At 37.3% G+C, this 15,976-nt stretch overlaps 2 protein-coding genes across 3 annotated transcripts; one reads left to right on the top strand and one right to left on the bottom strand.

The window, feature by feature from the left end:
- Nucleotides 1-10,822: 10,822 nt before the first annotated feature.
- LOC128888426 (chloride channel CLIC-like protein 1) lies at nt 10,823-13,548 on the bottom strand. 2 transcript variants are annotated; one of them, XM_054145279.1, is made up of 9 exons: nt 13,126-13,536; nt 12,951-13,034; nt 12,676-12,814; nt 12,340-12,567; nt 12,108-12,254; nt 11,919-12,027; nt 11,674-11,832; nt 11,364-11,581; nt 10,823-11,238 (listed from the first exon to the last, which is right to left on the bottom strand). In XM_054145279.1, exons 1-9 carry the CDS (start codon nt 13,221-13,223, stop codon nt 11,014-11,016), a joined length of 1,407 nt encoding a protein of 468 aa, XP_054001254.1. In that variant the 5' UTR covers nt 13,224-13,536; the 3' UTR covers nt 10,823-11,013. The 2 variants fall into 2 exon arrangements, with proteins under 2 accessions (XP_054001254.1, XP_054001255.1); XM_054145280.1 differs by having other exon boundaries at nt 11,040-11,238; nt 11,417-11,581; nt 13,126-13,548.
- A 227-nt stretch (nt 13,549-13,775) lies between these two features.
- On the top strand, nt 13,776-15,434 carry LOC128888431 (upstream stimulatory factor 2-like). The gene is made up of 4 exons (XM_054145284.1): nt 13,776-14,254; nt 14,528-14,900; nt 14,973-15,125; nt 15,189-15,434. The coding sequence occupies exons 1-4, from the start codon at nt 14,217-14,219 to the stop codon at nt 15,393-15,395; spliced, it is 771 nt and encodes a 256-aa protein (XP_054001259.1). The 5' UTR covers nt 13,776-14,216; the 3' UTR covers nt 15,396-15,434.
- Nucleotides 15,435-15,976: the final 542 nt, after the last annotated feature.

The raw sequence follows: 15,976 nt of genomic DNA, 5'->3' as shown, positions 1-15,976 counted from the left end.
AACTCGCGTCTCTTATGTATTTACAGTTAATAGAGGATACTGTCAGATTACGAGCGAAAGGAATTAACTGAATACATTGTTTTTTAGAGAAACTCTTAAAGCTTTTTATTTGTACAACTACGTCCGCACTGTGTCGGTGAATACTTCATTCTGTGTGATTCTTGAGGTTTTCCGAGCTTTCATATCGTTTGAAGGATGCGTGATGTTAAGGATTAGGGTGTTTGGTTGAGTCTATGGTCTTTGTTACGTTTGTGATTAGTTGCGTTGGTCATACAACAATACTCTGAGTGAATAGAGTAAAGTGATTCCATATGAGTGCAGTCGATAATCAGTCGATAATCTCGAATAGCGCTGATCGCTTTCGGGGAGGGGGTAACAGCGTGACGATTATAATGGACGCAAATTCAATTGACCGCTCAAGGCTACTTATCCTCCCCATATGTTTGGTCACTCTGCAACTCCATCTCTCGTCTCTCCGTGGAAACTGTAGAAACATGCTCACTGTTGGTTAAATATGAAGGCATGCAGTGATACCGTGAGAGATAAGAGGGTTTGCAACGTCATTCACGATCGAGGAAACGGTCTTGAACGGTCTATTGAATTTGCGTTCGCCATGATATCCGAGCCCTCCCATAATCAGAACAAAATCAATTGGCTGCTCCAGGCTACATCTCCACCGTTGAGAATCACGCCTGAATGACTCTAACAGACAAGAGATCAGAGCAAAGGGGTAGTTGAAACTATACGATAACCTTCAACTGTCAATTAACATCAAAATACTCCACCCCATAGAGCCTAGTTCAACCATGGAACTTCAAAGCGGTATCGCTCGCGTTATCAACATGACAGCCATTAACGAGACTATCGTATTTTCGCAAGAGTACTATCGATAAACTGACGAGGTTTCTCTAATGATAATAAATCCAAACACGATTCTATTCAAATTACTTTCAAGGTATAACTAAAATACAATAAGAAATATTGAAACTTTCAACATAAAGAGTAACAGTAATAATAATAACAGTAAAGAAAGTGTTGACATTCTAAAAACGAACCGAGCAGCGACTTTCTTCATGGATCGTTTCGAAGATACTTCGATCCAAGGACGGAACGAACCCTCGAGTCACGTAGGACGTCGATTAGAGGCGCTGAATGTTTTTTGCGAACATTCTATCACTGTCCGAGGGACAAAGTATTTTAATGGGCAGTCGTTAGCATGCTAATAAACGGTGGCCTCGCATAATCCGCGCGAAGAATAAGCCGAGAGAATAGGAAGAAATATGACAAGAAGGCCGAGTCAATGTTTGACGCCCGGGGCGATCCGTGGCGATTAATTATCGCGGCCGGACTGTCACGGCGGATGAGAAATCATTAATTTCTTCTTGAAATTTTAGCGCACGCCGCACTGGCTATGGGGGCTCCTAAAACGACGAATGCGTGCGCGACGGGGAAGCGCGAGATTCCACGGTGGATATTAGGTTGAGGTAATTACAGCCATTAGTTCGCGCATACATCAATTATCGATGACACGATGACATGAGTCTGCCGCTCGGAGGCATCCCTCACGATGGGAATGCCTGCGCGTTCTCTAGGCACCACGTATACATCATCCGCTCGGTACCACTTCTCCGCGTATTCTCCTGCTTGGTATTCTCCGCGGTAATGATTCCTTGCCAGTGTAAAGCGAGAAGGAGGCCAAATAATCGCGAATACGAAGCGTTTCCTCTAAAACACTGAACCCATTCCGTTCGTGCATGTTTAATATCCGCAGGGTCGAATTGCAAAGGAGGCTTCCCTATTCTGACTGATATCAGCGTTCGGATAGTGGAATTTTTGGATAATATAGCAATCGCTTGTATGGTAAACCTTGTTTATTTAAATGGAAATCGAGGGAGTTGGCTGATGAATTAAATACTTGAGGATTCTACATCCCTTTTGCATCTAAAGTATTGTCGAGGCCGTCGATATTTTAGAAAATACGCTATGACATAAAACTGGGAAAACTATTACAAGTTGTCCATTTATTCATTTCTTTGGAAGCTTTGTATTCGCGCAATATTTGTTCAAAAAGTCTATAAGCATTACCAAGATAAACTCTATTCGCCGTAAAAATACTTGATCCACATCCAGAATTCAACAATGCCTCAAATATACTTATCATGTTAAGCAACGATGTGTGTCGTTATTTAATAAAGAGACATGACAGTTTGTTAAAGGAATATCAAGTTACATGATTTTCTGAAATCCGCCATTTCGTATTTGAAGCGAAATAATAGCAGCAGAAGTTCCAATAATTGCTACAGTTCAAAATATCTACCTCTGATACAAATTTCGACTGGAAAGTGTGATATTCAAATCACGTCGTAGTTCGGGCAGAAATAATGTATTTTTGAAAGCGACGTGGATCGACCAATAACGCGGTCAGAGATATCATCGTAAAGCGGCTCTTCAACCTGACATGATTAATAGGAGCCGACGAAATTGGTTCTTAATGACTCGATAAAGAAAAGAGGGCCGCCCGCCATTAGGTGTGCTTCAGTTACACCGTTCTAATTCCGACTTTGGCTAATGAGCTTTTCATCGGATTCGGGTAATCTTCGTGTCGAGAGAAACAGACGTCGACTTAATTTTTTCGTCTGTGACCGTGAACGATCAAAGCTGCGACGCTCAAGCGAAAGAGAATTGACCGATTTTTCGGTCATGCTTAACGACGAGGCGGTTTAAAATTCGGAATAATTAGCTGAAAGAGAATACCTGAGATTGAGATTGAGAGATTTTTCGTGATTTATTCGCCGCGTGGGAGTAAATTGATTGCATAACTTCTCCTAAAAACAAAACGAAATTTAAAAATTTGCCTGATTAAGGTGAATTTCAGAAAAGAGAGCATCTAAAATTTTTTTTTATTTTTAAATTTTATTCCTCTTATTATCTTCTATAAGGTGATATTTTTTTTAAAAATTCAACTGTTCTAGTGAAGCGCCTCTTCGAATTTCCAATCAAAATCCTCCCGCAGTCAAAGGGCTAAAGAAATGCTTTCCACGTCGTGAAGAATAGTGATCACGTCGTTACAGGAGTTTTCCGACCTCCTCAGGTGAGTTTCTCAGGTTTCATCCATGCGTGCGACGTCTTTTTCCACTTTCCGGTCCCGTCGAGTATTATATGATACGAGTTGCACGACCGGGAGTCGCCACCGCCGGTTCCGCGACCATCGAACCGGTTCAACCGATATTAAACTATTTTCCCATATTACAAATGGGCGAAAAATGAGCGTTAGCGTTAAGTCGTGCGAGCATAATTGGCATGGGGTTCACTTTCCCATATTTATATCCCCGTCACGACGGAATTACTTAGGCCGCCATGAACCGGTTCGATTTCCTGATATTTAATGGCACGTCAGGGATATCGAACGAAGTAACAGCGCCGCGATACTAATTCCAACGTTTACGCCGACCATTGCACCTGACATTTATCACGTTGTCCGCGCCGATCGACTGTACGAAATTAAATGTCTGTTGTTAACGTATAATCTCGTCGGTTGGCTTTTACTCTCTGACCGGGGCGAACGACTCCAATTGATTCCTGGTTAAGAGGAAACTACACCTAGGTTTAGGTTTAAACATTTATTTCCCCGAGACTGTTTAACAGTTTAGGGAGTTCCACCTAAAATAATGTGGTTTAAGATTAACTAAAGATTAAATTACATTAGTACCAGAAAAAAAATACAGATCTGAAAGGATTAAGTATTATCTTCTCTATCTCTTCTGGAACACTTTAAAACATGTATTCATAACGTGTTAGTAAAATTATATTTAATTCCTGAGAGCAAACAAGGTTACAAGTTAGAATCGAATCATGAGACTCGTCGTTACGTCCGAGGAGCCATCGATAATTAGAAAAAGGCTATCGAGCTAGCCGGTGCACGGACACGTTCCGCGATACGGAACTGCCCTCCTGGGTGAATAAACCCATAGATATAAAGCATGGACACATCCAGTCGAGCGAGCCGTGTACGATAAGATACAGGGAGACGCGGTACCAAGTCCCTTGGGACCAGTTGAGGTCTTAATTACTACCCTCTCATGTTGGAATGCCGCGTTATCGTGCGGTTACTTTTGCTCGCCCGTGTACGTCCACGGGTCGGACATTGAGTTACACTTTCCTTTCTGGTGAACCTTTCGAGCGGGCATCACCGTTAGATAAACGTGTTAATTACACGTGACGTTCGAGGGCTCGAGGAAGAAAGTCAGCCGGCCATGCACGGTATTTAGGGAGTTTGAGCGGGCCAATGAAAGAGATGGCGCGAGGCTAAATTACAGAGGATGATTTTACTTTGCGTCGATATTTTAGAGGATACCCTATGACATAAAACTGGGAAAACTATTCGACAGATGACCGCAATTTGATGACTGAAAGTCTTCCATTGGTAAATGCCCTTCAGGTGAAGACTGATTACCACATTGACCGGCAATTTTACACAAAAACGACTTCATGTCATCGGCTATTATTTCATAATTTTCGTACTACTAAACTACTGAACTACCATTTATTCATTTGAAAGCTTTGTATTCGCGCAATTTTTGTTCAAACAGTCCATAAGCATTACCAAGGTAAATTCTATCCGCCGTAAAAATACTTGATCCATATCCAGAATCCAACAATGCCTCAAATATACTTATCTTGTTAAGCGAGGAACCGTTGAATATATTTTCCAACTTGTTGCACGCAAATCTATGCCCGTTTAAACGATGAACTCGCGAACTCTTGTCAATATCCTTCGTGCTCGCAAATTTGCACGAGGAGACGGAGAGATGGAGAGCGTACTGGCCAAACACTATGACAGAAACAGCCCCTCGGTGATCTTGAGCGGAGCCAATTGAATTTGTTCCGACTCCGGTAATTAGATCAAGCCAGATTATACCGTCGCGAGCATTCGCTCAGTTTCTTTAATTCGCCATTACACGGAAAATGAGATCCCGTTGATCTACGTTCGTTTCTTCGCTCCCTTTTGTTTCAGATGTCCACTTTGAAGTATCGGCGCGCAATTAAGGGCGCCTTTTCCCTGTAGCTGGATTCGATCAAGCGTTTAAAATTCAAGGAAGGAGACGGTATCGTTAATGCGTCGATATAATTTGCTGGAAATGTCAGCGCCAACGGGCGAATAACTCTCAGAAATTTAACGGCTGACCGAAGTTGTAACATTACACGACAAAGTGATTAGTAAACTATGTATAGCGCGAGGACAGCTTTGATCTCAAGTAGAAGGCTCGTCAATGGCTTTAGTAGACCATAGAGAAGCTATCTGGACATAGCATCGTACATATTCCCATCAGTGTCCATCCATGCTGGAACGTATTTTAAGCTATATTCTTGTTATTTAAGCTCCAATTAGTATGCAAAGTGCAACGTCATCTGGCCACAGAAGACAATTTTTTCTGCAATATCTACGAAGATGATCGATAGATCACTTGCATAGAGTCTATCAGGCCACACCTAGGACATTTTAACGCTAAACATACCGACGTTCATTTGTAACTATGTGTATTTCTACCGTGATAAGAGAAATGACTCTTAAAGACGTTTTTCTCAATTAAATGCAAAAATATTTTACGTGGAACTGTGTTGAAAATAACGCCTCTCCGATGCAGTTTAACCCCCTGAATTGGTCTCTGCATCGAAATGCATCAGACTCATATTTAGATACCCCAATTGATGCAATAAAATGTTTACTTCTAATCATTGCATTTTAGAGTCGATTCTCTGCCCTCTGGAGACTGGCTTATACGGAGGAATGCGTCTCGTTTCGTTTACAGCGTACAATGCCGAGCGGTAGATACACGAGCAGATGTAAATCTGACAATGTACAAGTAAAGCTTGGAGAAAATCTATATTGTTACGGATTCCCTACAGTCCCGGTGCGACGCGCAGCGCTGATAAATGCGCACTCGACAGAAACGTGCACGATCGGGAAGCAGCGTCGGTAATAGACAGTTTACATTCAGCAATTCTGGTGAACAGTGAAACGTTTACCAGCGGTAACCGATCGTTACACCCACCATCCATTTCCCGATATCCAGACCTCCCATGAGTTACCGAATCCACGAGCGGCCAACACGGAGGTACGAAAATTTACAGGCTAACGATCAAAGCTGCGCAAGAACCAGTATCGTCGCGTGTCGCCGGCCGATTGTTTGCACAAACACACAGCGTCGACTCGGTAACATGAATAATCGCGCTGGACACAACCGGGCATACATTATCGTCGAGGTATTTTGTGGACGAAAATATAGCGCAATGACGCTGTTGGGTGTTGACAACGTCGTCGACGAAACTCGATCATTTAATAAGGGGGCTCCCGCCTGTCTCAGGTAGGAATTAACGATGCATACCTCTTCGATTATGGTGTGAGCATTCTCGCCCTCGTGGTCTGAGTAGGTTTGCTTTATTTAGGCAGTTTGTGTAGTCTACCTTTAAGCTTGAAATTAAAGAAATTGGTGATTGATGAACGAATACGTTTGCAAGAAATTTCTTGAAAAACATCATTAAATAATAGTTTTTTTTTAAAGATGGAATAAAATTTACACAATTCCAAAGATCATAGAAATCTCGTCCTGTCTCATCTCGTGCGCATCACCACTGTCGAAGATTAGATTATTTAACATTTGTTGTATTATTTAATTCTTTAACCTATTTAATTCACAAATCCTATCCAAATTTATTTTCATTATCGTCTCACTTTTGGAATTTATTTTTTTACATCCTCACTGAAAGCTTTTGTCAATCTTTTTTGGGTGACGCGACGACCACCGTATTAAGAGGATCGTAGCATATTCCAGAAGCGCAGCTTCCGCCGGTAAGAAATATCGCACGAATCGTCTGTCTCGCGACAGAGGACCGAAGTAAATCGGTTAAAACTTCGTCCTCCTTTGCCTCGCCTAATTGTGTTCCGGCTCTAGACATGCATTATGTATTTCACTTTGTTGAAGACTTCGAGTGCCTCTAAAACTTTTGTCTTCCCGACGGAACTTCGCCATAGAGTTTCAATTGTAACGTACCACTTAAAATGAATTATCGATAACTTTCCCGAAAATCTTCTTGGGAGATGTCCTGCTCGCTAGGAACGATCCAACTTTTCCCCAGGCGTTCGCGGAGGGTGAATCGACGGTAGTCCGAGGGAAATCGAGACCTGGATACCTACGACTTTGATATACACGAATAATACCGAGCCGTTCTGTTATTTTTACGTCGATCACGATGTCTTGTAGATGGTCGATCAGTTCGACGATCGTTTTCGAGCGCAACGGAGGAGAAGGGTTCACCCCTTTCAAGGCTAGGCCGGATTGTGGAGGATACATTGGAAAAAAGCCTAAAGGTGCCGCTATAAGGCTGTGGTTGAGGCAATTGTTCGTCCATTTTCATCTTCGATCATCTGATGTTCTGCGTGATCTGTTGTCTTCGCAAATAGCAAGGTGATGTTGGTAGGTCGCTGTATTATCATGTTAATTACAGCCAAATCTATTTTCGCGCGGTAGATAGGCACCGTATAAAGAAAATATCGCATACAAAAAAAATTGCATAAAATAAGACCGCACGAAAACAGGTTTGACTGTAGTTGAATGTCACCATCGTCGCACGTACGTATTCTTCACGTGTCCCCAAGATTTAGGGGTTTGCATTTTCTTCGAGTTTTTGGCGGCTCGCCGCCGATTAATGGCGGGCCAAGAAGCATCGATGAAGCAGATGCGATCGAGGGGCGCCGTTTGGATTTCAGGTGAATAGCCCTGGGTTGCACGTGCACAGGACCGTTCCTAGGTCCGTTTTAGACGCAGCCAGGCGCAAGTAAGGCACTTTGAAATGAGATAGGTTCGTTATTTTGATAGCCTCCTCGATGCTCGCTGGCGCATCCACGATCGTGCCTGCTTTAGGCACCGCGGAAACGGATTAAGCCACGGTGCAGTGGAGTTCCACGAAGTCGTCAAAAGTTTGCAGACTCCTTACAGGCATTCCGTAACGCTCGTTTGCCGCTCGTAACGTGATCGATAGCCGTCGCTGGTGATATAATGGGGAGAAAAATCGCTCGTGGGATCGATTTACAAGCTGTGGATTAATTTCTCAAACATAATCACCATGGTAGTTGTTATCGCTTTGACTTGTTTCTCTGACGCGTCTGGAACCTTCCAGTACTCCTATTCAGTCTATATTTTCGATAGTTCTTTGCGAGGGATACAAAATCTCAAATTTACTCATTTCGTCAAATTATATTTTTTGTTATATTCTTCGAACTTGTAAACATAGTCCAAGATACATTTCTACTGAGAATCCTCCCTTGGATTGGCCGTATAGAAGGTGGTTCGACGCTTACGTCGAAAATGTATCCAATTGAAAAAGTTTACACTTTCCAGACGGTCCGATTGAAATGTCAGACGTCCACAAAAAAATACCGAGGCGTCTAAACTCGCGTTTGCGCCACTAGGCGAGTACAAAAAGCGCACAAACTTTCTGGGGCAAGTATAACACAGGAGGAACGGTGGTGGTTTGCGGAAGCAGGACTAAAGGCTGAACATGTTGGTACGTACACCGCCACCGCCTCTCTTAGGCATCATCTCGAGCATGTAATGCATCTATGGTCCTATGAACCCAACCCCCTACCCTAAATACGTATCCTTCTCTTTTAGCTATAAACACGCCTGGCTGTTTATGGACCTGTGAACAATTTGAAAAACTTCTCCTGCCGTTGTTCCGTTCGATCGAACCATTCCAAATCTTTTGGTTGCCCAACTCCTCCGATATTTTTTTTTTTTTAGTTTTTGTATTCAGCCAATAGCCACGCGTAGCGAAACGTTACGTCTTCGTGTTGCAATAGATCACCCTTTATTTTGGGATCGATGCAATGTAGCCATTTAAAAGCACCGCGAACCTGAAGTAAATTCCATTTTGTTAGAGAACATAACATTTTTATTTTATTTTATCAAGTGGATAACGGAGGAATAATTATATAAATAAATAGGAATTTACTTATATACATTGTCCTCAGCTTTTATGCATGAGGTACGGTATTGTAAGAACCATAGAAAATATATGCAGAATGTATTGGATAAATAAATCCATTTTACATAACATTGCAGACATTTAGCTCGTATTATTAATGTTTCATCCGAATTGACAATTCAGATCGACGACATTTATTTGGCAAGCTACCAGTGTCACTGATATTGACAACATTAAACTGTCAAACTGCCAGCACCACTGATATTGACGCCATTAAATAAACAAGCTACTAGCGCAATTGATATTAGTGCGATTAAATTGTCACGCTACTGGCGCCAGTAACCACTGCACGTGGGAAACCTGCATAACGCAATGGTGGTTTCGGGAAGCAAATTAGGAATTCAGCTGCATTGTTGACAAAGTACGTGTGAGATGATAACCTCCGCTGTAACTAGACGTCACATGTAGCCAGTACAATGCTAGTTTGCATAAACAGAACTAATTGCAAACGCTGAACTTAGTTTTCCGGCACCGTCCCTACGTTTGCTACCCTTAATCATTGTTCTAAACAAGTTACACATTAACCGCACACTAATCACTGTTGGTAGAATTTCAAAGCACAAAATTAACATGACGATACAGAGAGTTATTATCGTCGTGCGATCTTTAGACATAAGACTCTGTCTCTTCTTTTCAAGGATTCATTTATAAATAGCTCACTTTTAAGAACGATTCGTTACGTTTCATATAATGTTTAAAAGGATTTTTATTAATTTATTACCAAACGATAACGTAAAGGTAATAGCACATCCTATAATTAATGGTAGATATACTAATCAGTTGGATGTTTAATTAAACTTGCGAATACGTCTTCATGAATTCATTTGCGTGCAATCAGTAATGAATTTGCTATTGAAAATAGGACGGGAAGAGTAATGTATTAATCGTAGGAATATTGAAATGACTGTACAGATGTAACTATTACAGAATTTCAAATTTCGAGAGATTTTCACGTGCGAAATCAAAGGCAAATGACAAAGAAATCTTGGTATTATAACGTCGTTAAAGGTCTCGTCTGGATATGAACGTGCAGACGCTACGTTCAGCATATTCTAGTTTGCTAACTGATCATTAGGCTGAATTTGCATTAATATCCACGTTTCCTGCTGCAGAAGCCACCTCACTGAATTGCATGTGGTTTGCATAATGCCACTAATTAAATATTGTAGTTTTACAAACGGATATATATTTAAATACTAAAATGACATGTATTGTAGAGAGATGAAAATTAATCCCACAGTTTTACCAGTTGTATAATCAAATTTTCAATTATAACGCACGAACTATTATGAAATAAACGACTAATAGCCCTAATAAACATATTTAAACATAGACAAATATTAGTATTAATCCCCTTTCTAAGTTTTCAACAGGCATTACTCGTAAAGGCATCAATATTTCTGCTTTCTATAGTTTTTACAATATCGATGTATTTCTTTATAACTCAAAAATTCGTATTCGAATCACTTTTATAGATAAACACATTTGAATACTACCGCGCAATAACATATGGTGCTGGCATCCATGGCAAAATGGCCAAGTTTGTCGTAAAATAGTTTCTATTTCTCCACGCTAGATGCCGCCATCAATTCAGAATTGCAATGTCGGTATTTTTTATATAATGACGCCATCTAATATATAGGAATATAAACTATTTTACGACAATCTTCAGCGGTTTCCTCCTAGATGGCAGCATCATATTCCCCGCACTATTCAAATGGGTTTAATTACAAAAGAAATTTGAATGCAACCTTTAAGGTAAAGAAAAAGATCGATATTGTAAAAATCGTTGCTTTTTGTTTTTATTCATGTAATAAATCTACAATTATTTAAGTGTCTAATATTAACACAAACTTATATAAAATACTTATTCCATCTATATAAATAATATTATAATATCAAGGTATATAAATCAAGAAATGTACATGAAAGAACGTGTTAGTATAAATTATCATCCAATACATAATATTAATTGTCTCCACTACCATTGTTTTTCTTTAATTCATCCGAATTAATTTGTTCACATTCCAATTTTTTGTTGTCACTTTTCGAACGTTTCGTGTTTGTTATCGTGTCGCCACAAGATGAATCTTCACGCAACTCGTGTGAATCATTATCTAGAATTTGTGCTTCGTTTGATTCTTTAATTTCTGATGCGCCTTGTATGGCTGGTACGCGCGTGCCATGAGGAACCTAAAATAAATTCTACTTTATTAGTTTCTGTACGACAAAATACGCGAGTATACGAAAAAGATGGGTGTTATGCACTTGAATGCATATGAAAATTTCAACTTAAATGACCTGAAAAGAAGTATTACCTGAAGGATTATTTCTAGGCGATCTCGTTTTTGTACATCTTGTAATGAATTACCTTTTCTATCCTTTTTGGGGTGCCCAAGTCCAATTTTAAATAATGGCCCTAAACCTAGATTAATAGATGTACCAGATAAACAAAATGGCAATGCTATTATAGTAGTGCCAACACATAAATAAAGTATGCACTTAATAATCCATGCATATGTCCAGGGAAGATCAGCTGAAAGAAGATAAATTATAATTACAAGCATATAAATTATATGCTTGTGTACTTCATGTCTCTAGTTCAATCAACAAGCAGTGAACTATTACCTGTAGCATTGTTTATAAAGTCAGACACGACAGTTCCTACATGTGTAAATGGGTGAAGAACAACAGTAGTAATAAAATGGGATAATACAAATGCAGGTGTTATCTTTAATTTTGGATTAGACATTGTTACTTGATAATATTTTTCACAATCATCATTAGCTACAAAGAGGAAATTTATAATACATAAGATGAAATAGTTTTAAATAAATTTCTCTGCATACTTCACTCTAATACAACCTACTTACAAGTTATAAATGAAACAAATTTATCCCACATGCTCATTTTATCTGGTTGACATGAAATAGGTATGCTGGCAAATTTCATTTGTTCAGCAGTAGACTTAATTTCAGCTTCCTGTTTAAGATATATAATGAAAGCTTAGGTTACAAATCCTTATACTTTTATAACATGAGTTACTACTTAATGTTATTTACTTGTATAAGTTGCCACCAAGTCATGAAAAAACTCGACACAAATATAATTTGTAAAATGATAAACATAGAAAATCCATGACCCCGCTTAATCATTCTAAATGTCAGAAAAATCATCAACATTCCAAATACAATTATGGCTCCATCAGGCTAAAATGTTAAAAACATTTTACTAATACTTGAATACAGAATATGAACAATATGCTCGAGTTGAGATATAAATAAACTTTATTACATGTGTTTGTATAACTTTAAGTGCCATTTCAAATTTGTCGATTAACACATCAAGGACATGCATAAAATCAATCATATCATTGTACAGAGGCTTCCTTATTATATTGCTCATAATTTCATCAAGCTCGCGTAAAGATGTCTTTTGAGTATCCAAATTTTGTAATATTTCCATTTGCAAATGAGATATTTCAATTTCTAATATTCCTACCACTGATATATCATCCTTTGCCTATATTCATTAATTGAAATAGTAATAATTGAAACATCAAATGTGTTACTGATTATATGCTGTATCTAACTGATTAATGTATCCAATATTATTACCAACTATTATTACCTTTATGTTAATGTTTAATAGTAATAAATTAATAAGTCTCTTATAAAAAATTGCTTCATGACTACTAAAATTATTGATTTGCTTACAATATTTTAATTCTTTCTCAACTTCATTATTTATTTCTACAGAACTTTCTACCCTAGAAGAACATAATATACAATTACGTACAAGCGACAACATAATATGTTATCTTAATTATTTTTGTTAGATCCATAGATCAATAGATCAGATACATAATAAATAATAGACATAAATCACATATATTTTGTACTTACACTTCTGGATCTGTTTCTGTAAGCATCTTCTTGCTTTGTCTATCATAATAAAATGAATGTGGATCTACTATTTGATCTGGATTCCTGTAAAAAAGGAAACAAATTCATGTTATTTGATTAAGATAATTTGTTTATATGCAATCGAAATACTTTACGTAGTAATTTAGTAACTTACCTTATGTCTTCAAAATAGTTCTCGTCCTCACACTGAACCATCAAAATAGTAATGGAAACATTAATAATTATATAAATTAATCCGTACGAACACTTCATGTTAGAAAATTACACTCAAACTAAAAGTTCTAACAGATTCGGTTTGCCTATAAACTAAAAATACTGATGTCGTCAACTATTTCGTAACCTCTTTTGTAACTTCCACTACCTACACTGCACTTACACCTAACGAAAATTACATATTAGCAAAATAAAATTTACATTATCAATTTGTACGAGATACAAGTGGGACAGTTTTTAAACCGTAACAGATAGTAAATCACAAAATTAAGTCAGTGATACCATACTACAATAAACGAAAAACGAAAGGTGAGTGTTTACACTCACGTAACAGATGTAACACAGAAACACAATCGCAATCAATTTTAGTGACATCATCTGACGCCTATATAAATGAAAAAGACCATTTCCATTTCATATTATTGGCAAACATTATGTGTTGCTTTATTATTATAATATATTATGAATTATAAGTAATTCATTAAATTTTTCTATAGCGATTTTCTGCAGATCGTTTTAGAATATTTTTCTATTTTATCTAGATACTTTTTAAACTTTCATGTTCCCCAGCATGAAACTCCAAAATAAAACATGCCTGAAACGTTCAATAAGCGGTAACGAAAGTACATAATATCTGTGGATCTGTATATGTACTTGCATTTTAAATTTGTACATACAGTATCATATAGTTTATGTAAGAATATATTTTCTTTCTAATAAAAGTACACGCTTGTTGTTTTTGAATTACAAAATAAACGTGTTTTTACAATATGTGTCTTTTCCATTATTTACAACTGTATAGTTGATACAGTTATTTATGTAAACGATCGCTTTTAAAATACCTCTTAATGCTTGAAGATTTTCAAGCAGACTGTTCGGTCGATATATTTCTGTATAAGTGTAATGTATTGTATAGTGTAAGGTTGTGGTTCACGGTGCTTACGTATAGTGATGCAAGTGTAATGTGGTGCATTTTTGTGTATAAGGAGTATAAAGATCACGGATCGGAGTAAATTCATTTTGTAAATTAAAATGGAAGTTTTAAACCATTTTGATCACATCGACGAAAGGTATTTATCTTGTTTCCTTTAGTAATTGCAACAAATGAACGCTTTTTTATAATAATGATAGAAAAATAAAAGCCAGAATTATAATAAATAAAACAAATAGTTCCGTTGATAGGAGTCTTCATCTTAATCTCACCGAATATTAAGAAAACATTTGACATCAAACATTTCATGTAATTACGTATGCATTTTAATTCTGTAAGGAAAGACAGATACTGTCCATTTCCAAATTGAGGTTAGCTCAGAGAAAACAGTGAATTGTTTAATATTTTATAGCGTGGATGAGAATACTATTAGCAATGACAATGTTGGAGTAGTTCTAGAGGAAGCAGAAATAATAGATTGTGATACAGAAATAGAAACTGTCACAGAAGATGATAATATACAATATCAATTATGTGAAGTGAATAGAAATGATGATCTCATTGCATATCGTGTGGTAGAAGCTGGTGATGGTCATACAAACAATTCTGACTTGTCAATTGCTTCACCTATAAATAATACTGTTCAAGTTTTGACATCACCTATAAATGGTCAGTTTTATGTATTTGGCAATGATGTAGTTGCTACAGAATCTACAAGATCAACTGCTCCACGTGTTAAACTTCAATTAGATAATCCACAAAATATTCTTACTACTATTAAAAAGGTAATTACATTGCCTAATAAAGTCAGTGATGTTATTTAATGATATCAGCTATTAATATATATTCTTACCTAGAGGGATGAAAGACGTAGGGTAACACATAATGAAGTTGAAAGACGCCGCAGAGATAAAATCAATAATTGGATTTCAAAATTAGGGAAGATTTTACCTAATTCTGATCAAAATACAACAGGAGATGGAGATGTAAAGACAAATTTTGAATTGCAGGTAAAGTATAATCTTTAAATATATCTAATATTTTTATTGCAAGGAAAAATTGTTTCTTTACAGAGCAAAGGAGGAATCTTAGCAAGAGCATGTGAATACATCACTGAATTACGATATGTACAAGAGAGTTATGCACAAAGTTTGGATGAAAATGCTCAACTGTCAGAAGAAGCTAAAACTTTAAGACATGTAGTGAATCAATTAAAAAAAGAAAATTCTGAACTGAAGGCTCAGATATCGAAAAATGCAACTTATATACTTGGTACTTAATCTTTATAAATTTGTGCAATAAATGGGAGTAGGAGTGAATTTTCTTTGAATCTTTTTTATGAGTACAATCTTTTTGAAAGCATGACAGCGCATCTTTACTAGTATTTGTGAAGCTTAAATGCAATAAAGTAATAATAATATTGTAATTATGAAACGTTTATTTATGTAGGTTTAACTAAATATATATTTATATTGTGAGAACAATTGTAAACATATTATGTAATTTCATCTGTACATATCATGAACAATAAGTATTTATAATGTGAAAAATTGAGCAAGGAGAGTAATTTATTATCAAGTCACGTAAAACTATAATACATAAATACATAATCTTTGAAATAAATAATTTGAGAACCACTGGAAATACTACGATACTGCCATCTAGGAGAAAATCGCCCAAGTTGGACGTGAAATAGTTTGTATTCTTATACGCTAGATTGCGCTATTGTACAAGAAATACCGACGCTGCAATTTTCTATATTTTTATAAAAAGGAATCGGTGGCACCATCTAGCGTGAAAAAGTAAAAACTATTTAACGACAAACTTGGGCGTTTTGCCGTAGATGACAGCACCATATGTT

The sequence above is a fragment of the Hylaeus anthracinus genome, unplaced genomic scaffold, assembly GCF_026225885.1.
Source record: "Hylaeus anthracinus isolate JK02 unplaced genomic scaffold, UHH_iyHylAnth1.0_haploid 11994, whole genome shotgun sequence".
NCBI classification, from domain to species: domain Eukaryota; kingdom Metazoa; phylum Arthropoda; class Insecta; order Hymenoptera; family Colletidae; genus Hylaeus; species Hylaeus anthracinus.
Note: the sequence above shows the minus strand (reverse complement) of the source record. Positions and strands in the feature narration are given on the sequence as shown.